This window comes from Cynocephalus volans, chromosome 7 (assembly GCF_027409185.1).
Source record: "Cynocephalus volans isolate mCynVol1 chromosome 7, mCynVol1.pri, whole genome shotgun sequence".
In the NCBI taxonomy this organism is placed as follows: domain Eukaryota; kingdom Metazoa; phylum Chordata; class Mammalia; order Dermoptera; family Cynocephalidae; genus Cynocephalus; species Cynocephalus volans.
Genome location: NC_084466.1, coordinates 2878831 through 2906053, shown reverse-complemented (window position 1 = coordinate 2906053; position 27223 = coordinate 2878831). Strand labels below are relative to the sequence as shown.

The 27223-nt window shown below is 45.4% G+C and overlaps 1 protein-coding gene across 7 annotated transcripts in view; it reads left to right on the top strand.

The window, feature by feature from the left end:
* Positions 1-12631, top strand: part of ARHGEF7 (Rho guanine nucleotide exchange factor 7) — a 158913-nt gene extending 146282 nt beyond the window's left edge. For 5 of the 7 annotated variants that reach the window (XM_063103169.1, XM_063103168.1, XM_063103170.1 and 2 more), the window contains 3 exons: positions 9371-9470; positions 10485-10539; positions 11619-12631. In XM_063103169.1, the coding sequence (XP_062959239.1) occupies positions 9371-9470; positions 10485-10539; positions 11619-11741 (278 nt within the window). In that variant the 3' untranslated portion in view covers positions 11742-12631. Of the gene's footprint in view, positions 1-1339; positions 1619-9370; positions 9471-10484; positions 10540-11618 lie in introns of those variants that run through there. The other 2 variants (XM_063103174.1, XM_063103171.1) reach the window with 2 other exon arrangements.
* Positions 12632-27223: the final 14592 nt, after the last annotated feature.

Below are 27223 nucleotides of genomic sequence, written 5' to 3'. Positions count from 1 at the left end.
TGGTCACGTTGCCTGTGTCATGTGTCTCCTTTTCTCCTGTGCAAGAAGAGGACTGGACAGTATGTGGAGTTTTTCACTGACATTATGGGCAAACCACTCTGGGGCCTTGCGGGCTTATAATTGTATGTGACATTTGGAAATGGGATCATAGTGAAAGCAGCTCTTTTCACATTAAATACTTAGTAAAAATAGTTTGTAGAACGGTAATATATTTTACCTGATATTAAGCTCTGTTCAGTGTACTTTTGTAAGTACAAGAAGGCTCCACAAACCAGACACCTTTGGTACTGATTCTATCTCAAGGAAGGAATGGCCTTCACAGACTATCGTGATTTAGTTCGTCCGATGGTCTGGAGGCAGAGGTCACTTTGATCCAGGAGTAGAAACAGGGACGGAGCCCATGGCTGCTGAGGTTTGCAGTTCACCATCACAATGGGGCCTCGGGCAGCAGGCAGCCCTAGCGGCCTTGCATGCCTCTTGCATCCACTGCCTGGCCAGGCATTACTCACAGCTGCCTCCGCTCATGGGTTCTCTCTCTCTTGCCGTTTTGCACCACTTGCTTCTGTCGTCCTCCCTCTAACATGGTGGCATTATCAGCTCACGTCTCTGCCTGACAGTGGCAGGTCTGCGTCAGGATCGGTAACATTGCGAACCCATGCCCTGAGCACTGGCGAGCCCTGTGCACAGGTGGTGGGAGGGCTGTGAACGCGGTTTAGTCCCCTTCTCCCTCCGAAATTCTCATGGTGGTTAGAGACTGATGAGGTAAGTTCAGACCCCCTCTGGTGATTGATAGGGTTGGCAGAGAGATAGATGAAGAAGTCAGTCAAAAATACTTCAAAGTGTTTTAATACATCCACTTACTGAATAGGAAACAAGTTTTAATTAGCCACATAAATGGTGCCTTTTACAAATAATGTTCTAAATGAGACTGTTTTTTAATGTTAATAGAATGTGCAATAGAATTGGTTAGTCGCGAAGCATGTATACAGTCATTCTTTAGACCTGGGCATAATTTAGAAAAGATTTCTTAAATGAGAGCTTTATAGCAGTATCTTTAAAAAGGAGCAATTTGGAAGCAACATTGTGTTTTAGAATTATTTAAATGATGATGGATCTGGTTTATTCTAAGGGTTGTGCTAAGTTGATTATTAAAACCCAGCCATAAATAAGGAGAATTAAACATTGTTACCATTTTTTAACAATATTTTCTCTTTTCCTTCTCTTCCCATCACCTTTTGCTTTTGTTTCATGTTTTTGGTTGTGGCTCTTCCTGTCTGTTCTCCTTCCCTTTCTCCCACCTTTGCCTGTCCACACCTGTCACTCCGTCTGCCCGTCTTAGCATGGCAAGGCACTGACCTGATGCATAATCACGTCTTGGCTGATGATGACCAACCAAGTCTAGACTCCTTGGGTCGTCGCAGTAGCCTTTCCCGCTTGGAGCCTTCAGACCTCTCAGAAGACTCTGACTATGACAGTATATGGACAGCCCATAGTTACAGAATGGGTTCTGCATCTCGTAAGAGCTGTTGCTCATATATCTCTCACCAGAACTAACGCACTTCTGAGCTTTTCTTAACAAATGCTTGTTGTATCACAGCCTGCTTTTCTTAGATGTTTTCTTGCTGTTCCTCGTCTCTTTTATGTGATATTTTAACAACTTTTGAGAGTGTTCCTGATATGTCCCATTGTACTTTGTGGAGGCTTAATTGCCAATTCGAGTATACATTCGATGACTGACTATTGAAGGGAGATGGTATATTCACATGAGCCTATACCTGAGGGTGCTTCTCTTAATGGATAGTTATTGTTTTACAGCTCCAAATGGTTTGGTTTTTTATTCTCGGTGTAGCAACTGTTTCATTTCTTTTTGGATATAGCTGTATGAACACTTTTAAATTTTATACTGAAACCACACAGGTTTGTGATATAAATGCCAGCAACATGGAGGAGACTCTGGCCTTATATAGAGAGACCTAAATTTTTTATGTATAGTGACACATTGATCAAGTAGTTTTGGAAGGGGAACAAGAAGAAGGTGCAACAGCAGTACTGTGAGTCTGGTTCTGACGGTCGGATCCTGGTCATCATGCAGAACGATGGCAGGTGCGCGGAGGGTGGGTGTCATGTGCTTTCAGAGTCTGTCTTCACCCCACGGCTCTGCGCTCTTCTCTGTGCTGCAGCATGGCTGTGAGGGCGGGGGCTCTCCTTTCCGAGGGCAGAGTACAGTGTCAAAGCTCAGACATTTGCTCTCGTTGTCACACCAAACTGTCTGAATTGCAGGGATTCTGTCACATGGCACTCAGCCAGCTGCACCACTCTATCCTAAAACCTTTGTGCTAAAGGCTTAAAGTCCAAACCTGAAGCATTCAGTCTCTGTGAGTGTGCGCTAGCCTGCGTTCAGAGAGGCATTTGGTACCCTTAAAAGACCAAGTGCTCCAGCCTCTGCCCCAGCCTGGCTGCACCCCTGACGTCACCCTTACACTGTCTTAAGAGCCATGGACACGTCAACTCAGCAGGCAGTTGAACCCCATACATAGTCCTAATGCTTTGTTGTAATGGGGTGTCATAGTCCACCAGTGACTTCCCAGGTTGCCACGTAACTCACTTTTTAAAAAGCCTCCCCACTTCCTTGGGATTTGTTGTAAGGAATTTTCACGGGCCTCATTTGGACTAGTTTCTGCTTCAGAAAGAACTGAATGTCATGTGTCATTCTTCACATCTGTCCGCATCTGGTCATTGCTTGAGGGGCAGAACTGTGTCCTCTCCCACGCATGCTCTATTGGTGTTAAAATGGCACCTTACCAGTTGTCTTTTAAGTATTTATTGAAACCAGCTTCAGAAAACAAGATGTCATATAAATGTAAATAACATTTTTTCCTTTCTTCAGGGTGGCTGTAATTACAAGTGGCCGTGATTTCTCTTTCCCACCGCCCCATCCTTCACCATACCTGTGTTCAGTGTTGTGATATTGTTTGTGCAGAGTGAACTCTGTGCAATATCAGTCCTATCCTGGGAGCTGGGTCCTGCTCTCACAAGCCTGGAGGTGCCATTGAGCTCCTGGCAGCAGCCCATGGTCTAGAGAGTCAGGCCACTTTATTCTGTATGGGGAAGGTGACAGCGCAGAAGTCGTGAGGGCAGCTCTTGCAAGTGGCTACTGGACTGCTTATGCCATCTGAGGACTTTGTATTTCTATATCAGTTAGTATAAATAAGGATGTTGAGGTGCAATCTTTTAAAATTTGTCAGAATTCAATATTAATCTCCAGCACAGTCGGGGTGTGTTCAGCCAAATAGCAAATGGAATTTTGGGGGAAATGTGGTAACTATGAAGTTTACATATTTACTGAAAAATATCATACAATGGATTTAGAAGTACTTTTGTTTTTATATTACATAGAATATTCATCTTTTCTGATATTAATAGTAGAGTATCTTTTTGTCTGCTTTGAGACTGTAATGACTAGTGCATTGGTTGAGATGCCTTTGCCATGCCTTAGTAAGCTTCGTTTGCCTCCATCCTGTGCAACATATTACAACATTGAAATGCAGTTGCTGCACTTGGATTTTTCTTTAATATCAAAGATCATTTGGTTGTCTTAATGAGACATTTTCATTGATATTCTACACACCAAAGTTTTGACAATTTACAGTCGTTCCTTTCTGTACTAGTTAAAGCCATTTTGATGATGATTTTTTTTGATGCTGAGATCACAGCACAATAATAACCTGACTTTTTCTTTGTTTGCATTTGTTTTGAATGTTTGTCACCGTCAGCTTTTGGGACCCGGGTAGAAGTATTAGTGCCACAGGCCCAAAAAGACAGTTCTCCTGTGGCAGTGGTGATATGGCATCCAGAGGGCCAGTGTTTCTGCCTTTGTGGAGCTTGAGTCATGCTGATAGTAGTACCTTATGTTTACGCAATTCTGTGATATCTATGTGCACAGTTAGTGTTATAATGATAGGATGAATCTGAACTAGAAGGAAGGGTCAAGCCATCATCAGAACTTTTGCAAATGGCCTAAATAGTGTTCCCATTGAACTAACACTTGCCACAAATATATAATAAGCTATATTAATTGTGTTTTGAATAAAATTGTCAAAACACGGTAATATGTATATAGTGGTGTAAGATCTTGAAAAAATCTATATATTGTGCTCTTTATCTGTGAATGGGAAAAGCCATTTTTAGTAGGTGGCTGCATTTGAAAACTCGCTTGGATGTATATCTGAATGTTGCATTGTATTGTACAGCGTGCGTATTACTGTTTGTGGTTGCATATGGCAATGAAGTGTTGTTTTATAAAACAAAAAATCTGTTATGTACAGTTGAAATAAATTTTGCATTTGCTAGCCTGTGGCTTTTAATATTTGTTACATGGGGGAGTGGGAATAATAGCCAACAGTGTGCAGTTTAATGTGATTTGGCTTTGCTGCTCGCACATGGAGTCTTAACACAGGCAGGCCAGGCAGCGAGCACTTTCTGCCTTGATAGACAGTTCACGCTTTCTTAGGTTAAATGTGTTCTAGACAATTCAAGGTCACTCCTTGTACATCACTGGAAGGTTTGTCTTCAGAAAGAAACATCATGTTTGTGCATGAGAGGGAAAAAGCACAACTTTAAAAGATGTTATTTAGACTGAGGTCAGTTTTTTGTTTTATAAAGTGCATATCCAGGTGACTGAGAAAAATGAAGCAAGATGAAAGGAAAGGAATTACCTGGTAGCAGGTGCGAGATGCAAACGATAAACAAATGCTAAGAACTCTGTGAAGAGACAAGCCATGTTTCCTTTTCCTAAGAAAAAATAAATTAGGATAGAAGTCTACAGCCATAAATTATAAAGTGGCTTAGATGACTTCTGGAGAGATTTTATTAAATAGATTTTTTCAGTGTTACTATATTTTGCTCCATTCTGACAGTTCCTTTGATTTTGGCTGATAAGATGTAGATTTTAGAAAGATCATAAATTTAAGAAGGCATGTGAGTTTTGCCATAGGTGTACTAGATTGCCAGCCAGCTAGGCATATTCCCTTCTCTGACAGACTTAACTTGCTGTTAAGCTTTTGGTGCAGACAGACTCACCTGATTGCGCACACACACACCCCAGATGCTGCCCTGGATTTGATAGTGGGCACCTATATTCCTGACACAGTTGTGTGTCGTCAGAGAAGGTCCTGAATTGTGTTTGCACAACCAAGGTGGTGGTCGGGAGCTGGGATTCAGAGTCCTGGGGACAGGTCCTTAATCTTTTGTTGGCCGGAGCAAGTCATCTCGTCTAAAAGATGGAAATATTTTATCAGATCTGTGTTTCTTAAACTAAGGTCCACAGATCTCTGGGGATCTGTGAATGTTGGGGGGCGGGCCAGGAGGAGCAGGATTCTGAAACATCTCTAAAATTTTTACTTTTGTGCTCATGTTGACACAAACATGTTCTCAGGCTTTGAGGTCTCACCTTTGAGTGAGGGTCCTGGTGCCTGCTGTGTCTCCAGCTATGTGCACTGGGGCCCCTGATAGTGGCTCTGCAGCACTTTTGCGGCTGTGTTTCTCAGCTGGTGTTGGGTGGGTACCAGGCATCTGCAGGCACATTCTTGGAGTCCTCCAGGTTGAAAAGTATTGGATTGGCATGAAGTATAAATTGTTCTATTATATTCATGTTTTTCTTATTCCCACCTCCATATGGAAACAATAACCATAACCACCAACTAGAAATTTTGTGTCTATATGTACAGACACAGACAGGAATATAAGCTAGTCTAGCACTTCTCAAACTGTTATCCAGACAACTGTAAGATGCTAATATCGATGTTGGAAGAAAAAAAAAAGAGTTCAGCACTCAAATGAATTTCAGAAATGCTGAATTAAATTATTGTGTTTTGGCAGACCTTATCAAAACCTATAGCATGCTAAAGATGCCTTGTGAATCTCCAGGTAATAGCTGTAGCATGTAGCATTTCCCAAAATGATGTGTTGCAGAACCCCTCTTTCCCAGAAACACAAAAGTTTGGGAAACACAGATCTTGACTGTGCCAGAAATGTCATGAATATGTTTATCTGTGTCTGAGCCCTTGTTAGGTGGCTTTAAATGAAGCAGTAGAACATTCTCTGGTAGTTCTGCCTTTAAATTATTTTTCCGACCCAGGTAATTCAGGAAAAATGTGCTATAAAGCTTCCAAAAGTTCTTTAATAATTTCTGAGACAACTTGTTAAATCCGCCTGCTTTCTAAAACTTTGTTCTTAAACATTCCTTCATTGTTTTGTTGAAAGGCTATAAAATTTTTCATTTTAAAGAAATATGTTATATTGAAACTAGGCAGATTATTAGTGTTGCATGGATCTCTATGCAGCTAATAAATGATCTTCATTTATGAGCCTCCTAGCTCACCGTCAGATCCATAAATGGCATTTTTCACATTAGTGTGTTTCAGGAATCAGTACATTCCTGAATATTCTCAGACTTACATTTTTATGGTATATCATTAAATCCTTCTCATGTGCTTAAAGGGCACAAGGATACTTCAGAAAGTCCATGAAAAGATTCAGTTATCTTTCAATTTTATTTTTCCATGGACTTTTTGAATTACCATCATATTTGCAAAAATAAGACCTATGTCATAGATATGTAACCATAATACCCGTTCTTACAGGTTTTAGTTCCTCAAATTAATGATGTTACATAATGGAATGGGTTTTATTTTTATGAGTTCATCTGGTAAAAGATAGTTATAAAATGTAATATTAGGTTAATCCTCAGGACAGCTCTGCAGAGGTGTTTAGTTTTGTTACTCTGTTTTCCAAGTAATGAAATTGAGACTTAGTGAATAAGTGATGTGTCCGAGGTAGCGAAGAGAGTCACCACAGAGGGGTGTGAAAGGGACAGCCCAGCCGGCTCTCTGCATGACAGCCAACCCCCGTCTGACCCCCTTCTTTACAAAGTGGAGGTCCTTTTGATTCTGTGTCATTTAAAAACTATAATGCCAGAAACAGAATTGGCATAGGTTGTCTAGGAAGCTAGAAGAGGCAAAAATAACCAGAAGGAAATGAGGTTTAACCTGCCTAAAGTGCAGTTACATAAAAACTTTTTTCAGCTTGTTTCATGAGCTAATCCATTTAAAGAAATGTATCACGAATTGAATGTGACACTTGACACTTTGGCTCTAACATGGGGGCCACCTGGGCTCAGAGCAGGACAGCAGGTGACTGACAGCCATGGGAAGAGTGGGAGGTGGGCTACGTTGAGCAGTGATACCAATTACCTCTTCACAGGGAGGATGCAGTGGAGCCATTTGTTTTCTGCACATGCGGTATAAACATCTGAATTTTTGTAAGTCCTCTTGTGCTTTTTTGGGCAAATGGCACATGAATTACCTTTTCCTTATGAAAACATGGGTCCGGTTTGCATTCGTATTGGAAGTGCAGGAGAATCGTCGCCTGACTGGTCCCATGCTTTCTATGATTTGTTTCATGTGTTGGTTTCCTGCCTAAGCAGTGTTCTTCCATGTGGCCCACACGTCCCAGCAGCGGTCCCCACTGACCAGGGAAGGCCTGGAAGAAGGCATGCCCGCAGCCCAGGGCTCCTCCTGTGATCCCACGGAGCCGCAGGCACCTGGAGCAGGCGAGGGCCCTCCCGTGCACAGGGGCGTTTGTGCTCTTGTCCTCTGGACCCTATCACAGATTTCTGGGGATCATGGGTGTCGTCAGCCTACTAATGTGTTTAAAAATGTGTTCCTTTCTGGGACCATGTCACAATTGTAGTTCATTAGGTTCTGTCTGAAGAGTTACTCCTGCGATGCAGGTCTCTATGGGAAAGGGTGGGTGGAATGTGCTCTGGAGGGTACATGCAGGAAGCACGCCCTCTGCCTCCCTGCAGTGGTGGGTCTACTGCCACGGGAGGTTGGCACAGAGTAACCATGGCATCAGTGGGAGGGTCGTCTTTGAAATAGTATCTGACAAATTTATAAATACATTCAGATATACCAACTTGTTACAGCTTGTGACAAAATTCTGAGGACTGCATTTGGTCACAGGACTGAGATGGTTCCCAGTACACATAAAGGCCCTTCCCTGTATTGGGGTAAAATGTCTCTCTTGAAGCTTGTGCTGGTAACCTGGAGCTGTACTCTATTGCTCACTTAGAGCTCCATCTTACCTGCTGACCCCCAAGGTAACAGGAGCTCGGCATGTCATGTGTTCAGTCCCTGACCTCCTGGTTTCGCAGGGGTCTTGTGTGGGTGCCCTCCATTGTCTGTGAGACCCACGGAGCAGGTTGTGCAGGTGCACAGAGGGCAGCACGTGGCAGTAACCTCCTCTCCCGTTGGCGTGCTGCGTGGAGGTGCCGGAGGTACTCCCCGCACATGGGGAGGGCTTCATGAGCCCACGCGCCCGCAGCTCTGACAGTCGTCAGTCTTGCTCCGTGGCTCACAGTAAAACGCTGCTGAACTGCCTTTAGAATCCCATCTCTGAACGTCTGTACGTGTGCTTTCCCATGACGACAAGGGCACAAAGCAAGTGCTGCCCCTGTTGAAGTCTGATGCTCGTAGGAGACAGACAAAGGGCAAGCCAGAAAAAACAGCCAAGCAAGTGGAACCACTGTTTCTGCAGTCCCTTTGCATGTTTCAAACAGTTAAGCACACTTTGTCCAAGGAGTGTTGGATTTCTAATGATACCACTTGCAAGTGTTTGTGTTTTGCCTTCGATTATATCCTTTCTCCAATTTGCATCTGATAGAATTTTTCAAAAATATAGATGTTATGTGTTCTGCTATGTAATCGTTAAGAAAATAATCTTTTGTTTAAGCATTATTTAATAAGATTTGCTTCTTTCCTAACCTTTTAAAATGAATATTTGGATTTCCCAATTAATTTCTCAAGTGTATATTTTGTAACATTTATTGAGAGGCTGCTCCACGCAAACTTTTGTTGTTGGTTAAATGGCAGGAACAGTCCTCTGGCATTGTGAAAGTTTACTTTGTTTCATTTAGAAAAACATTTCTATTCCAGGGAATGTAGAATAAATTTTTTATAGAAGAACCAAATAATAAAGTTTATTATATCGTCTTCATCTTTATTTTAAAATTCTGCTGTAGAGCAAAATGTTTTAATTGCCAGTTATTTGATTTATAAACATTTAGTATATATGTTCTGCTTGGTCTCATGTCTTTCTAAAATTCCTGGAGTAATATTAAAGCTCAAAATGTGGTTAACCGGTGCAATATGCTCAGAACCTGTAACTTACTATTTGTTGAAAGTGTTAGGGTTTAAAAGATCCATAATCTGATTCAAAAACTGAATAATCTTATATAGTCAAGTTATTTTTCTTAGTTCTACCTGGTATTCACCTGAGGTTTCTTTTCTTTTTTTTTTTTTAATGACCCTAGGTTCACGCAAAGAATCTGCTCCACAAGTTTTGCTTCCGGAAGAAGAGAAAATTATAGTTGAAGAGACTAGAAGTAATGGTCAGACAGTGACGGAAGAAAAGTAAGTGTCTTCCAGTATTTTACAGCAGGCAGGCGGCCTCTCCTGTGCGGTAGTGGAGTCAAAAAAATTCCCCAAGGGCTGGGGCATGGCTTCAGGAACTTCACTTTTTAAATTTCTTCCTATGAAGGTATACCTGTTCTCCAGTGTTCATTGCATCATTCTTTATAATAGCTAAGAGTTGGAACCAGCCCAAATGTCCACCATCAGTGAGAGGATATGGAAACTGTAGTATATCTACACAATGGAGTACTACTCTGCTATAAAAAAGAATGAAATACTGCCATTTGCAACAACATGGATAGACCTAGAGAGAACTATATTAAGTGAAATGAGTCAGGCACAGAAAGAGAAATACCACATGTTCTCACTTATTGGTGGGAGCTAAAAATAAATAAATAAAAACACAGATAAACTGGTGGGGGGAGGGAAGACGACACAACAGTTACAGTTCCTTGAAGTTGATAAGACAAGTGAACAGATATGAGGTTGATGGGAGGGAGGGAGGAAAGGGAGCAGGGAGGGAGGTTTCGGTAAAAGGCCACAATAATCAACCACATTGGGCCGGCCCGTGGCTCACTCGGGAGAGTGCAGTGCTGATAACACCAAGGCCCCGGGTTCGGATCCCATATACGGATGGCCGGTTCACTCACTGGCTGAGCGTGGTGCTGACAACACCAAGTCAAGGGTTAAGATCCCCTTACCGGTCATCTTTAAAAAAAAAAAAATAATAATAATAATCAACCACATTGTATATTGATAAAATTAAATTAAATTAAAAGAACACATCCATGGAAAAAAATAAATAAATTTCTTCCTAGATTGGAGTTAATCTTGACCACGATTTAAGCTCCTATGCATGGAAGTTGGTTGTTTTGAAGTTGTAGATTTAGGGGTTACAGGGCTGGGCATAGTGGCCGCTCACTACACTCGGCTTGTAGCATCTCCCATAAGAGCTCCTGCGAGTCCTCCTGGTGCCTTGTCCTATTTACTTGTTTATTCTGTTTCCTGTTTCAGGAGTCTTGTTGATACTGTGTACGCATTGAAGGATGAAGTCCAAGAGTTGAGACAGGTGTGTCATAATTGGTTTTTTAATCTTTTTTTTTTTTTTTTTTAGTGGGAAAAAATAGGAAAACACTGTGTTAAAAATGAAGCTGATTGTCCATAAGCCAAAAAATACTAAAAGGAAATCATGTCTTTCAGAATTTCAGCAAATAAAACAATTGGTCTTCCATGGGTGTGATGGACCAGGAAATGAATTTTTAAAGTGACTTGTTTAAACTCTAACTTGACTGTTTTTGATGTCATACACCATCTCAAATTCTGTCAGGACAATAGTTTAATATATCTAGAACTCTGTAGTCTCTGCCATGGCACAGAAGCTGGGCCACAAGTCAGTCAGTCTGGCTGACTAGCCAGGTGTGTGCTGTGCACTGGTCCACTTGTGTAATCTGGATGGATGGACGGATGGCTGTGGCCTCCAGCTTTGGGTGGTAGGAGCTGGAGGCCAAGGAGAAACGTGGGGACAGCATGGCCTGGGATGGGGAGGGACTGGGCAGAAGCTGTGGCAGGCCGCCCTGTGGATCTGGACACATGCCAGCCTCTCCTTGCGGCTGCCAGCCATGTCTCTGCCTTGTGTGATGAGCTCTCCTTTTCACGCTCTGCCCCTTGCAACAGGACACCTATGTTTGTGCATGCTTTCTACACACCCCGAGAAGTGCCTGTTCACACTGTGCAGGAGCAGTCCTACCTACTCACTTCTGTGCTCATGCAGTCACTGTTATCTTGCCTCTCAGAGTAGTTATAAAGAGGAGAAGAGGAGGATGGATAGAACAATTGCTTTTGCTGTTTTCAGCCATTTTCTTATCGTGTGCTGTATGCAGGTTCATCTATGAGCTGAAGAGCTGTTAGGACTGTTTTTCATCTGTGATTTGTCTTGGCTCCCAGGAGCACTGTGCACAGAGGAGCCCACAGCATCTGTGTAGACCTGAAGCTCTGCCGACCCCCTCTGACCTCATGGCCCGCAGGAGTTGCACACGGGATGTCATTGAGTGAGGCCTCAGAGGTCTCCTTGAGGATATGCAAGTGGGGGAAGGAAGCCCTATTTAGTGCCAGAGATAGTGAGCACATTGTGGTCTGCTTATTTTACAGGATAACAAGAAGATGAAGAAATCTTTAGAGGAAGAACAGAGAGCCCGCAAAGACCTAGAAAAGCTGGTGAGGAAAGTTCTAAAGAACATGAACGATCCTGCATGGGATGAGACCAATCTGTAAGGGACACCCTTAGTTCTTTCTGTCAAAGACCAGTTACGAGACCAAGCTGGACATTCAGGACTACAGGGCAGCTCTGGGCGGAAAGCCGTCCTGCTTTCTGTGCGTGGAAAAGCTGGAGTTTACCATGCGAATAGAAATGACCCAGCATCACCGAACAACCCAAATATGAGGTATCGACACTGAGGACCTGCATTAATCCCACTCTGTTAACATCTCAATTGCCTCATTTTGCAATAAGTACAGTGACTGACAAAAAGTCCTGGTTTTTCAGACTTTCCACTGAATATATAAATATTACATATACATATTTCTTGTAAATTCTCCCTTTTGAATGCATATCCATGATTGTATGCCTGGGCTAATACCCCTGTTAGAATTTCCTTTCCACTAACCTTTCTGGTCACATGAATTAGCAGTCATGTTCACGTACCCATTGGAAGCAGAGGCACAGGGAGACGCTCTTGTAGACGCTTCTGGAAGGTACGTCCTTGATCTGGAGCACCCTCGTCTCCACAGCGCTGTGAAAGCACTTCCCACTGCAGCATGCCTAGACAATTTAACCTTATTTATGTCTGCAAAGATACTTCCGTACCATTGGAAAGTCTCTCTTAAAGCAGTGTTACAGTCACAGACATGGGACAGTTCCCAGGGTGGCACACTGGCTTCCTGCGCTCAGCCCTGAATCTGAAGACATCCCAGACACCACTGCTGTGTCCACCTACAGGGGCTTGCCCTTGTCTGCTGTCTGCATCCCGTGGCTGTCGAGCGTGTATGTTGGGAGATCACACAGACTTTTCTGTATAGGCTCGTTTAATAACTCGACAATGTGCACTGTTTCTTCCTCCCCCGGAGGAGAACTAGAACCTGTAAATAAAATGTATTATTTATTATATGTCCCTACAGCTGAGGAACATGAACAGTAATGCCATGAGCTGATGCGGATGGCGGGTGTCCCTGTCAGCCCCGAGAGCGCTTCACCAGCAGGTGCAGCCAGCCCTGTGCATTGCTCAGTGAAAATAAACCTTCCCCTCTCTCAGCAAGAACAAAGCAATACACATCTTAAGTTCAACTGAGTAGTGAAAGTTTAAAACTGGGCACATCTTCCCCACTGTGTGCAGATGCAGGGGAGGCGGGGCAGGGAAGCCTGGCCTCACCTGGCTTTGCTGGCCTCGGGCCCAGCCCGGCTCCTGGAAGCCTGAGCCCCGGGCAGGAGGGCAGAGCCTGCAGGGCCAGGTTTTCGTTCTGCTTCAGCAGTAAATAAGTTAGTAGGTAATGGTTACCACAGGAACGTTGCTGTGTTTTTCCCTCCTTTGAAGAGGTCAGTTCTAAAGTGAGAGAAACTTTTACAGAGAACAAGTGTTACATCTTTAAAACCCAGAATTGCAGCACCATGTACTCAGAGGTCTCAGAACAATCTGTTGGCATCACATGGGACTTTGTGATTCGAGATCTGTTAGTCACGTTGCTCCTCACCTGCGCCCATATCCTTTGTGTTTTGATGCCTTCGAACTGGGCAACCTTGACGGTAGTTTTTTGGCTGCTCATGGCTCTTCCATGCCCTCTGGTGCCCAAGGGAGCCCCGCCGGCTTCCTGCCCAGCGTGGGCCCAGCCCCCACTTCACCTCCTGCCCCACTGGGATCTTCAACTAAAGTTGCCAACTCTGTGCTTAGCATTTTATTCTTTCATGCTGGCACAACTAAAGATCAAGCCTTTTTTCTGGGTAAGCCTTATTTTTACAAGTCGATTTTTGGGGATGCGTGAGACATCGCAGTGGGGAACAGTTAAATCTGAGTGTATTGAAGTTTGCTGCTGTCAGCAGATTTTAACTCAGGAACAACTCTGCTCTCTCCGCCACTGGTGACCGGCGATGTTGCTGAGCTGCTCCACCCAGAGTTAGCTTAAGCACATCTTCTTGGAACCCAGGACGCATCTCTTACAGAACCTGCCTTAATGATGAGAGTGAAATATTTCATGAGAACACTTGCATCTTTAACATCCCTTCCCGTGAATGGGGTGACTGTGGAGATCCTCATGTTATGCGTTGCCTTTTCTTTCTGCGGGTCTGGTTTCTTCCTGGGCTTTTTAGAGAGCAGAGAAAATGTATCTGAGAGCAGTTTTTTTTTTAAACCTGCCCTACTGTCTGTAACTCCCAAGTGGTGGGATTTGATGTGAACGTGGAAAGGGGGCGCTGTCCCCCAGGGCCGCTCCTCTGCTCTCGCCTTTGTGATGAGGAGATAAAGCCATTTCTTATCCAGTAGATGTGAAGCACTTTCAGTTTTAGACCATGTTGGGATGTAGCACCTGAAACTCCTCCTCGTGCTCGGCAACGTCTGTTCTTGTGGACGTGCGGAGGCGCTGGGACCTCCCTGATGCCAATCAGTTCTCCACTCTGGGATGTCCAGGGCACCCACTGACAGCTGGGAGGAACTCTTAAGTGTCACAGACAATGTCCTGGTGTTGACTACTACAATGTTTATACTACATTGTTGTAATTATTAAACTATTTTTCTTAAGTCACAAAATATGTCATTTTATTTTCTTTGATGTGTTTGCTGTATGTATACTGATTTTATGTTTTCTTTTGGCTTTATATTTTAAGATTCTGGTATGGTATGAATTTTTGATCCTGGAAAATATCACATTTGCCTTTAAAATTTAGAGTTTGAGACTATTTGAAGGTAAATGAGATTAGAGAAGAGAACTGAAAGCTGCAGGAGAGGAAACTGAAGTTGCAGGTCTCACTGTTAGGGATGCCACTCTCATCTGCCATGCTCAGAACAGGGACTTCCACACTGGGAGATGCGCATAAGCCGCTTTTTGAGGTCAAATAAGTGAAAGCCCCTTTGAAGATACCTGTGGAGTCCATTACAGGAGTTGTCATAAGGCAGAAGGAAATTGCTTGTGAGCTTGTCTGTTAATGGCTTACCTTCCCCTGACTTTACCCAAGGCTGGGGCCTTACTGAGTGTTGACTGGCTAAGGCGCTTCTCCATTGATTAGTCTTTTTCTGTTACTTATAACAAAATACATGTAACTGGGTGATTTATAAGAAAATTTATTGCTTACAGTTTCTGAGGCTGGGAAGTCCAGAGACCATCTGGTGGTGGTGACAGTGACCCAGGAGTCTCACATTGCAAGATGGTGGAAGCAGAGAGAGAAAGAGAGAAAAAGACAGACTCTCCTCTTCTTTTAAAGTCCTCAGAATCACGCCCCTGACCACCATTATTAATCCATTCACTACTGCACGGTCCTACAATCCAATCACCTCTTCAAGGCTCCACCTTTCAATTACCGTATAGAATTTCCCACCCTCTGAACAGTCTCAGTGGGGGCTAAGTTGCTAATACATAAAACTGGGAGACAGAATTCAAGCTTCAGTGAGTTTTGGGGGGACATAATTCAATCCACTGCATCAGTCCAGTGAAGAGGGTAAGGACCAGTGTTCAGGGGAAAGAAAACAAGCCGCTGGTTGGAGTTGGGAGCGGGGAGCTATGTAGAAAGTTTTCTTGATGGGGCATCTTTCTAAGACCTTTTACCCTTAAATCTCAGGGAATTAAGCTACTAGCATAGTCATCCTAGAAACGGTGATCTAAGAAAGTTTTTTTAGATGACCTGGTAACTATTGTTCTGAATTCTTTCTGCCAAATTTTAGGGAGACAAATGATGGTTTATGTATCTTACGTAACAAGAAGTCTTTATGGATTTTGTTATAACTTACATCCATTGGGTGTTTTACATTTTTCACTGTCTTCTAATAAATTACTCCTTGATCACCCAAAACGCAAGCCTGGGAGCGGGGGTCATTGCGGCAGCTGTGCAGAACGCCTGGCCACAAACCCAGATGAAGCCAGTATCTCAAATGTCAGGGATTTGGATTATTTCATTTCAGTCTAAAGTGAGTAGGCATTGAAAATATCATTTCTGTTGATTTTCATTGTGATGATAAATGTGTTGTACATTGATTATCTCTAATCTGAGTTGTTCATTTTATTGGAGGAGGTGGGCATTTATATTTTTCTTGCTAGTTTTTAATCATAAAAATAATACCTGCTTATGGGGGGAACAAACTACACAAGAATATAAGGTAAAAGGAAGGTATAAGTATAAGAATTTGCAGGTACTTCAAAAAGTTCATGGAAAAATAGAATTAAAAGATAATGTGAATTGTTCCATGGACTTCTTGAAGTACCAGCATATATTCCTTTTCCCAGTACCCTCTCCTTATCCCACAGAAGTAGCTAGCGTCGTGTGCCTTGTGCATTCTTCTGTTCATTCTTGCGAGCACATGCATTGTGTGGTAATTGTATTTTTTCCCCACATGTGAGGTCACATTGAATATGTTCTTCTTGACTTGTGTTTATGAGCCTTGTCCTGGGTGTCTTTCCATGCAGCCGTGTGTAGATTGGACATGTCGTCATTGGTGGCTACATAAGTACTGCACCGAGTGGGTGCATTGCAGCTTAGCCACCTGTCAAAGGACACTTGGACGGGGCTGTTGCAAGAGTGCTCCTAGTGTCCTTGTATACAGCTGAGTGTGATCGACTTGGAGAAATTTTTTGCGCCTTGATTTTGATGGAATTTGCCACATTCCTAGAAGGTGTTTTAGAAATGGCACCCCTGGCAGTTTTTCGGTTCCACTTTCTCAGGAGAGGAGTCACAGGGTCAGTGCTGCCCACAGCAGTTCTCCATTCCCAACACCCCGACTGACGCTGCGGGCTCTGGCCGAGCATGCTGTTAGGAGAGGAGAGGATCATGGTAGCATGTGCCCTGCCCTTGCCATGGTTGGTTCTTTCTTGTCACAGGCCCTGTTCTCAACAGATTGGTCTTTTGTATTGCAGTGGTCACTTTCTAAAGCAACTGAAACTCACCTCCGTATATGACCATAACCTCTTCTGTAGGCTGCCCCTTCCTCTCCGAATCACTCTAAGGCAAATGTTTTTCAAGATGAAGTCAGCTGGAGCAGCCTTCCTTGCTGGTTCCCCCAGTGCTGACTGAAATTGCCCAGCCCCGCTGCTCCCCGTCGCCTAGGGAGCCAACTTCTGAGGGTGTGATCTTGGGATCTACTTCCTAACATCACCCCAGTGTTCTGCTGGAGTGCATGGTGATGATACATGGACACCCAGGAGGATGCACATGTGTGTTTAGTAAACAGGCTGGCTGCTGAATTTAGGTGTTTTATGTTTCCATATATGATGTAGACATTGGCTTACTGGCTTAGTAACCATGTGGAGAAGGACTTTTAATGAAACCCAAGTCCTCAGCACTTCTGCCTGTTTCATCATTTCTCAGACGTTGTCGGCTGGGAGACAGGTTGACACCCTCACAGCTGTGGAGGGCTTTCAGTTCTGAAGTGTGTCCAGGTTCCAGGAGTGGGGGAAGATGGGAGGACACATGGCTCTTTGGGTCCAGCTTCCACTCTCCACAGCGAGTACTGAACATCTGTCGCTTTCCCAAACGTGACCCCACTTCCCTGCAAGATAGTTTCTGCAATTTATGTGAAAATGCAAAGTGCCAAGAGTGGCTGAGGACCTCATGAAGAGGGAGGACAGTGAAAGACTGACTTTGCAGGATGTCGTGGTTTGTCCTGGTTACGTGGAGTTGGGACAGGGTATCCAATGGATGGGCGGTGGAGCAGAGCCTGCAGAAGGCCCTCACACGTGTAGACAGATCTGTACCAACGGCTGCCCTGCAGAAAACTGGGGAAGGAACAGTATTTTCAGTAAATGTTTCTTTGTCACTTTTTTTTCCACATGGAAAAATATGAAAATTTGACCTTTCCCTCATGCCATACACATTAATTCTGGGTGGACTTTAGATTTAAATCTCAAGTGGGGAACAAGGGAATTTTAGAAGATAATGTGGGAGGATATCTTCAGGACCTTAGAGTTAGGAGAGAGTCTTTATCAGGACACAAAAAGCTCTAATCACAAAAGAAAAGATTAATAAATTTGACTACATTAAAATTAATGTAACTACTGACAAGCTGCTGCCCATCAAAAGACCCCATTCAGAAGATGCAAGTCATGCCAGGGGTAGGCGCAGACAGTTGTGATGCCCGTCACACCGTACCCAGCTTGTGTGAGGCAGTCATCAAATTGGTAGGGAAAAGACTTTTGTAAGTTTTTAAAAAGAATTTTTTTTTGCTGGTGGGTGAAGGGATCCAAATGCTTGACCTTGGTGTGGCCAGCTGAGCTAACCAGCCAGCCCCAAGACAAAATACTTGAAAGACATTGCAAAAGGGAATATCTAAAATGGCCAATAAACATAAAGGCCTTTGATCTCATTTATAATAAGGGAAATGCAAATTAAAGTCCTAAAATTATACTACTCAAATAATACTACTAAAATTAAAGTTATGACTAGTAAGTATATTTGAAGGCATGGAGCTCTTGTACACATCTGGTTAGAGAGTGAATATGATATAAACACTTTAGAAGAGAGTTTGGCATTATTAGATACAGACATCACCCATGTGTACTAATAACCTTCAGCTCCTGTAACAAGTTACACGGAGTTTGTGTCATGCTTCAAACGGCACCCACTGATGGCCTTGGTTTCCATAGGTCAGGGTTCCAGGCTCAGTATAGCCGGGCTCTCAGCTCAGGTCCCCCAGGCTGAAATCAAGGTTTCAACCGGACCTTGGTCTAATCTGAGCTCGAGGCCATATCCAGGCTCGCACAGGTGATGGGCAGGTGGCGAGCGGCAGGCAGGGTGGGGCTCCTGTGGTTGTAGGATTGAGGCCCGTCTTCCTGCTAACTGTGGGACAGGACCGCCCTCAGCTCCTAGTGGCCTCTTGCAGATTCCTGCCATGGGGCCGGCTCTCACACAAGCTCACTTCTTCAAAGCCGGTGGTAGAACGTCCGACTTCCTCAAAGACAGAACCTTGCATAGCATTTCAAAATCACAGGAGTGACGACCCTAACCGTAGCAATGACATCATCATATCCTCAGGTCCTGCCTGGACTTAACAGGAGGGGGCTTTCAGGGCCTGTACACCAGGGGCAGCAATTTTGGGGGCATTTTAGAATTCTTCCCACCACACCTAGGTGTATGCCCAGCAGAAATGCCCAGAAGACGACCGGCATCTGGATGGATAAGCATGTGAGAATGCAGGGACTGAACTGCAGCTCTGCTCAGCAGCACTGACCAAGCTCGTCAACACAGTGTTTGGGGGAGTGGCCAGATATAACAGTATACTGAGTGATTCGGTTTATGTAAAGTTAAAAGAAAAGAACTGAACCATCGTCATATTAGTCTGCTTCTGTTGCTTATATCAAAATACATGGAACTGGGTAATTTGTAAGAAAACGAAATTTATTGCTTATAGTTTTGGAAGCTGTGTAGTCCACAGTCCAGGGAACACATCTGGTGAAGGTCTTCTTTGGTGGTGGCTTTACAGCAATGCAGGGGTCTCACATGGCAAAAAATGGCAAAGCAGACAGACACTCATGTGCTCTCCTTTTAAAGCCCGCTGACCCAATGCCCCTGACCATTATTAATCCATTCCCTAGTTATGTTCTTACAATCTGATCACCTCTTCTTGGCCCTACCTTTCAATGACTGTAACAGGATTTCCCACCCTCAACAGTTACAGTGGCAGGATGTCGACTTGGGGGACACAATCCATAGCATTCCACCCCAGCCCCCAAAGTTCATGTCCTTCTCGCAGGTAAATACATTCATTCCATCCCCAAAATCTTAACTTATTTCAACTCAAAAGGTCCAAAGTCTCATTCGTGAAATGAAAACAAGTTGCCTACTGACAAGATACAATGGTGAGACAGGCATAGGGTACATATTCCCATTTAAAAAGGGAGAAATAGACCAAAAGAAAGGAGAAACAGGTCCCAAACAAATCTGAAATCCAGCAGGGCAGGCATTAAATCTCAAAGCTGGTAAATCATTTATCTTGACTCCATGTTCGACCTCCTCTGCATGCTGGTGTGGGGGTTGGTTCCCTATGTCCTTAGGCAGCTCAGCTCCTATGGCTTTCCTGGTCTCAGGCCACACTTCAGCTCTCGCAGGCTGGAGTTCCACTCTGGTAGCTCCACAGGTTTGGAGTCTCCATGACAGTCCTGCTGTCACAACTCCAGTAGACATGGCACTGATGGGGTTTCTCTGCTGCAGCTCTGATCCCATGTTACTGCTCGGCATTGCCCTAGCAAAGGCTGTCTGTGATGAACTGCCCCTGCAAAAGATCTCTTCCTGGGCCTCCAGGCTTTTCCATACATCCTTAGAAATTGGGATGGAGGGTCCCAAGTATTCTGTGATCCTGCAGACCTAACAACACGTGGTTGCCGCCAAGGCATCTGGCTTTTATTTGCCAAAGCTGCAGGGCCAGCCACACCTGGGGCCGATTTAGCCAGGGCTGGAGCATCCAAAGCAGCTGGGGTGCTGGTGTGGGGAGTAGCATCTGGAAGTGGCCCTGGGCAGCAAGCCTGTGGGGGGCACTCACGTCTGTTCCCTGAGACCATTCTGTCTCCGTTGGCCTGGGGCCTGTAATGGAAGGGTTGGCCCCAGAGCCTTCTGCAATGCCTTCAGGGTGTTTTCCCCCTTCTCTTGATAATCACTTTCTTTTGTACCAATCTTCTTAGCATCATTGCATTTTTCTCCTGAAAATGGTCCCTCTTCCTCTACAACATGGCCAGGCTCCAAATTTTCCAAAGCTTTACGCTGCTTTCCTTTTAAATTCTGGCTTTATGTCTTCATGCCTTTGCCACCATAACTTAGTGTAGGCTGTTGCAAGTAGCCATGCAGCTTCCTGAGTGCTTTGCTGCTTAGAAATTTCTTCCACCAAATACCCTGGGTCAGCACCTAGAAGTTCCACGTTCCATAATACTTTGGGATGTGAAGAGAATGCAGCCAAGTTCTTTGCCATTTCATAGTAAGGGTAAACTTTGCCCCAGTTTCCAGTAAGTCCCTTCTCATTTACATCTGAGGTCCCCTCAGTATGGCCTTTACTGTCTATATTTCTGTCAGTACTCTGCTCACCACCATTTAACCAGTCTTTAAGAAGTCCCAAACTTTCCCTGGTTTTTTTCTAAACTCCCACAAGCAGCTAGGCTCTTCCTAGCTTTCTTCTTCAAATTCTTCCACCCTCACCTCAATACCCAGTTCCAAAGCCACTTCCACATTTTCAAGTATTTCGTATAAGCAACACCCCCACTTCTCTGCTAACAATTTTCTGTATTAGTCCATTTTTGCTGCTTATAACAAAATACCTGGAACTGGGTACTTTGTAAGGAAACAAAATTTATTGCTTACAGTTTTGGAGGCTGGGAAGTCCAAAGTCCAGGGAACACATCTGGTGAGGGTCTTTTTGGTGGTGGCTTTACAGCAATGCAGGGGTCTCTCATGGCAGAAAATGGTGGAGCAGAGAGAGACTCACGTGCTCTCCTGAAGCCCTCAGAACCACGCTCACGACCACCATTATTAACCCAATCATTATGGCATTGACCTACAATCTAATTACCTCTTCAAGGCCCCACCTTTCAATTACTATAAAAGGGTTTCAGTGGCAATTAAGCTTATAATATATGGACTTTGGGGGACACAATTCAGTCAGTCCACAGCAATTGTATATAGTGGATCAAGCTTAGGTTGTGAAAATTTAAAGAAAAACAAGGAAGTGATTACCCTATACGTGGGGAGGGTGTCCCCCTGGAAGGAGTGGCGAGGACAGGGGTTTGCTTGTAAGGACAAAGCAGCTTCTGGGTGGAAGCAGGACTTCTGGGGCAGCCGTCTGGGGCTCACCTGGTCAAAGGCATTAAGCCGTTTATCTCGTTTTGTGTACTTTTCAGTTACACATATGTATATATGGATAGTTAGAGAGAGATGTAATCTGTATTTCATTAAGGTCAGTGTTGCCCAGAAGGAAATAGCATGTGAATAGCGTGCTTCAGGGTCCCTCTCAGGGAGGAATGGACAGTGATTAAAGAACACAAGCTAGGTTGAAGGAAAAGAATACTTATTCTTAATTGAAAGGGTGGGTCTTAGAAAACTGAGGGTGACGGAGATGAGAGAGAGTAGACCCACCCAGGTCTAAGTGCCCTTCGAAAAAGGGTATCGAAAAGGAGACATGATTTGGCTAAAACCAAGTGAGACAAGGTGACGGGGCTCCCTTTGCTAGACCAGAGGGAGGTCAAATCTCAGCAGATGTCCCTGGAAAGAGCCCGGATGGGGGACCACGAGCAGAGCCACAAAGCTCCAGCTGGAGGGCCTGCGGTCAGTGCAGTGGGGGATGGGCTGTGGACGATCGGGGCAGAAATTTTAGCTGCAGAAAATTTGGACATATTTGACAGAAGACAGGAAACATAAATATAACATTTGCAGAATTGTGGACGAGTTCAAGGAGACATTGCAGGTGGGAGGACACCTGCAAAGTTAGTAAGAGGAAGCAAGGGCAGTGGGCGCAGACGTGACACTGCCAGCCGGAGGTGGGCGCAGAAGAGGCCATGAACTGCAGCCTGTGGGGGGCCTGGCGGGAAAAGACCCTTGGATGGGATTTCCACCTCGGGGACGGAAGGTGGACAGGGGCAGCCTAGAACCCACAGACCTTTGTGTCACCCTCAGACCGCCTCCCCCCACCAAGGGCTGCGCTATTGGAAACATGTCAACTTTCCAAGAAGGCAGAAGGGTCTCTAGCAACTCATCTGTTGGGGAAAGTGTTTATGAAGTAGACTGCCCCAATGTGGCAGAGATGTGGGGCCATGCAGACCCCTGAGGGGGCGTCCCTTGTGTGGGAGGCTGAGAGCCACGGCAGGAGCTGATCACAGGAAGGCCACCTCCTGCGATAACGGCTGCCATGGAGGGATGCTTTAGGTCGTGGATTTGGGGAGCGTGGCAGGCTCTGTGAAACTGCATGCAGGAGAATCTAGGGGAGCTTTCCAGGTCCCGTGAAAGACACCAAGCCTGGTGTGGAGGGGACACCCCAGGAAGCCCTGCTGGCTGAGATGGAGCGGGGCAGACAATGGGGAGAAGGGTCTTAGATTTGAATTTAATTCTTGTATTTCTTTAGGCTTTCGCTCACAAGGGCAAGGAGAATTAATTTTCGGACTTTAATCTCCACAAGAGTTGACAGTGAGACAGTGTGTGTGGATGTCTGTGGTATCTCTCTGCTGCTGGCCCTGTGTGACCAGTGCATCCTCTGCAGATTGCAGGGCCACACACATGTGGTGTCCTCCATTTGCCCTTGAGAAGGGCCACTCGTGCTTGATCCTTTGTAGTCTCCCAGCTTTTGTTGAATGCTGAACATTTTACATGATATATTGCAGCAACTCTGGATTCTGACTTCTTCCTCCTGAGGGTGGCGGTTGTTGAAGTCTTCTTTGTTAAGTAACTTGTCCTGACTAAGTCTGTGGAGTCTAGCTCCTCTCAAGTGGGGCACAGTGTCATTGCTCAGCAGTGGAGGTTGCTTTTATTTTGAGTTTGGTTGTGGTTGTGTTTTTATTTTGCATTTGGTTGTGATTGCTATTGAGTTTGCATTATTGAGTTTTTATTTTGAGTTTTAGTTGTGGTTTGTTTTTATTTTGAGTTTGGTTGTGGTGGTTTTTATTTTGAGTTTTGGTTGCAGTTGTTTATTTTTATTTTGAGTTTGGTTGTGGTTGTTTTTACTTTAAGTTTTGGTTGTGGCTGTTTTGCATTTGGTTGTGATTGCTATTGAGTTTGCATTGTTGAGTTTTTATTTTGAGTTTTAGTTGTGGTTTGTTTTTATGTTGAGTTTGGTCGTGGTGGTTTTTATTTTGAGTTTTGGTTGCAGTTGTTTATTTTTATTTTGAGTTTGGTTGTGGTTGTTTTTACTTTAAGTTTTGGTTGTGGCTGTTTTTATTTTGCATTTGGTTGTGATTGCTATTGAGTTTGCATTGTTGATTGTTTTTATTTTGAGTTTTAGTTGTGGTTTGTTTTTATTTTGAGTTTGGTTGTGGTGGTTTTTATTTTGAGTTTTGGTTGCAGTTGTTGATTGTTTTTATTTTGAGTTTGGTTGTGATGGTTGTTGCCTTTTATTTTCCAGCCTGGCTTCCTCAGGGCTGCCTGCACAGTTGAGTGGAAGTTTGAGCTGAGGGTGGTGAGAGGCTGTGCTGCTCACACTGCTGGAGCCCGTGTATCCTCTGCCCTCTACTGGTGGCTCTGTAGGTGGCTGGGAGTCTCCCTCTGCTCCTCCCTGCTGAGTCAGCTGCTCCAGCAGCCCTGACTCTGACCTGGCTCCTCCCAAGCAGGGCCTTGGTGCCCTGCCAGCCCTGCTTTTGTGAACCCCGTTCACCGGGAGCCGAGTGGTCATGGGACATAGGCTTGTGTTGCCGGCTCTCCAGTGCCTGAAAAACAGTGACTGTTTGAGTTTCCTGGGCTGCCATAACAAAGCACAGCAAACTGGGTGTCTCAGCAACAGAAATTTGTTGTCTTATAGTTCTGGAAGCCAGAAGTCCAAGATCAAGGCATTGGCCAGGTTGGTTCCTTCTGAGTCTATGACGGAGAATCAGCTCCAGGCCTCTCCGCTGCTTCTGGGGGCTGCTGGTTACCTTCTGGTGTTCCCTGACTTGTACAAACATCACCTCTCTGCCTTCATCTTCAAATGGCATTTCCTTGTGTGTGTCTGTTTCCAAATTTCCCTTACCATAGGACACCAGTCATTTTGGATTAGGGCCCACCATATGACCTCGTCTTAATCCAACTGCATCTGCAAAGACCCTATTCCAAAAAAAGGTCACATTCTGAGATACTGAAGGTTAGGACTTCAATATATCTTTTGGGGGGGACACAGTTCCACCCATAACAATGGCCTTATAATGCCCAGTTTTACAGAATAACCTGATGCCAGCTACTGAGTCTTGGCTAGAAGTGGAAGCAGATGCTCCATAAATGTCTGTTAATGAATGAAGGAGGTTAGGGATGACATAACTAAGCTCAAAGAGGCTCCATGCTCTGAAGGTGTGGAACGTGCAGATGGCCCATGCAGGGGTGGAGCCCGGCCAAGGACATGTGTCCTGGCTGTCAGCCCTTAGGATCCCCCATTTGCAGCTTGTCAAAACCTTCCTCTGGAGGAGTGACAAGTGTCATTGGGTGGGGCTGTTACTGTGAGATGGCTCTCCCTTTCATTTCTAGCTTGGAAAGTGCCAGATATTTCCTGTGATTTCTGGGCATTGCTGGAATTCAACCAGGGGAGGGTGAAGACTGGGGCGTGGGACAAAGCCAGTCTCAGTGGGGACTGCTCCCCACAGTGGCACAGGACACACAGGAGAGGGTGCTGCCTCATGCAGATCTCTGCAGATGCTTTCCCATCGCACATCACTGGACGCTGATCATCTGGGCTCTGCCTGGGTTGAGATGCGTGCATTTTAATTTCTTACTAGCTTAGACACTATTTAATTAACTTGGTTTATTTGTAAACAGAAGTGGTTGGCATTTAATAACTGAGAGGAGGTATGCAAGTGGCATCTCTTCTGCATATGGCAACACTGCAAAATTAAAAGCTGGCGGCTGCACAATACAAGGGGAATTAATTACTAAGAGAAGCTCCCACTCCGTGACAATGGTGTGTGAGGATCTGTCCATGAAGCTGGTGACCAGCTGTCTTTCAACACTGTGGCAAATCAGTTCCAGTACAAAGTTAATTGGCGGTCTTGTGTTGTGTGGTTAATAGCAGGCACACGGGGGAGGGCAGGGAAATTAGGCCTGAGACCAAACTGGCCCACGGCCCGGGGGGGTTGCTGAAGTCATAGGCCCTGGCCTGACACCCGGCCGGACTTTAATGCACAACGAGACCAACCTGGCATGCTCCTCAAGCCTTTGGGTTTTATTTTGTTTTGTTTTCTAGCAGGAATATTAGACAGGTGTTTTAAGATTCTGAAGGACATTCGTTCTCTGTTTATTGTCCCAGCAAAATTGTTACATGGGTGTATTAGTTTGCAGTGGCTGTCTTAAAGTACCATAGATGTGGTGGCTTATAACAGCAGGGCTTTAGTCTCTCCCAGCCCTGAGGACAGAGGTCTGAAATCCAGGCATCAGCAGGGCCACACTCCCCAGAGGCTCCAGGGGAGGGTCCTTCCTGCCCCTCCCAGCTTCTGTGGTCAAGGACATCCGTGGTGTCTTCCAGTCTCTGCTTCTGTGGTCATGCAGTGTCTTCCCCTCTCTGGGTGTTCACATGGTGTCCTCCCCGTGACTGTTTTCTCATCTTAACACCAGTCACACTGGACTGGGGACCACCCTAAGAACTTCATCTTAACTTGATTACATCTGCAAACACCCTATTTCCAAATAAAGTCACATTCTTGGGTACCATCTCTTTGTTTTGGTGGGGGCAGTGGGGGGTGGACAATTCAGCCCTAACGATGGGGAAACTGGGCTCACATCCCTTTCTGGGCACTGACCCTAATCCCTTGCCTTCTACCTGGTGAGCTGCCCTTCTAGAAGTGAGGTCTGAGTGTTCCACTGCAAGTTGTTAGTCAAATCCCATTCTGGTGTTACCTAAGGAAGGGTTGACAGCTGAAGGGTCCTCGGAATGTGCTGTGGGTCTGAGGTGCTTTTCCCATCTCTGAACAACCCCACGACGATGCCTGATTTTCCCGTGAGAAGACGGCATGTGGGCTGCAGCAACGTCTTGCTCTGAGCCATGACTCCCTCAGTAAGCCTGGGCCCGGCGATCGTGTGGAAGCAGGACTCAGGATGGACAGAGGCAGAGACAGCCGAGCGCGTGCAGGCTGCTCTTTCCTGCGGCCAGGCAGCAGTAGGGACAGGGGCTTCCTGGGGATGGTGGTAAAGTCCAGGAGCACTGCCACCCCCTGCCATGGCAACGTGGGGAGAACGGCCATCCTGGGGCAAGGTGTTTCATCAGCCTGTGCCCCTTGCTGCCCCTCTGTGCTCTGCCCCACTGGCTGGGGCTTCCCAACTCCCCAGCCAGCTGGCGGCCGGTGGGCTAATGCTGGGCAAGGTCAGCCCCGGAAGGGGCCACTGGGGACCTCCGTGTTCCAGAAGGCCACAGCCCAGCCCAGGTGGGAGCAGCCTGGGAGTCATCTCTTGGGAGTCATCCCTTCCTTTTTGCTTGTACCAGCACCACTGTGACTGTGTCCCCTCATTCAATATGCCCTCTAGCGCAGCTCCTGCTCACCTGCTGGCTCCTCAGGGACCCCACTGCCACCACGCCACTTGTGGCCCTGGACATGGCCTGGTCTCCCATGTCCCCTGCAGGTGACTGCTGCCCCCTCTGCCCGATGTCTTGTCTCTTCTTTCACTGCGTAAACGCTAGTCGGCCTTGAAACTCAGCTCCTCTGCGCCTCTGCCTGGAAGCCGGTCGTGAGCGCCCCTCCCACCAGGCTGTTTAGTCCCTGCATCCCCAGCGATGGCTGCTGCAGCTGCCCTGCTGATCTTACCTTTCAGAGGACCGCACAGCTGGCTCGTGTGTCTCCACTGTGACACTGAGAGTGTGTCAGTGCCTCATTTGATAAATGAGGAAACTGGGCTCCAGGAGGCAGGCCCCAGGCTGGTGAAGAGG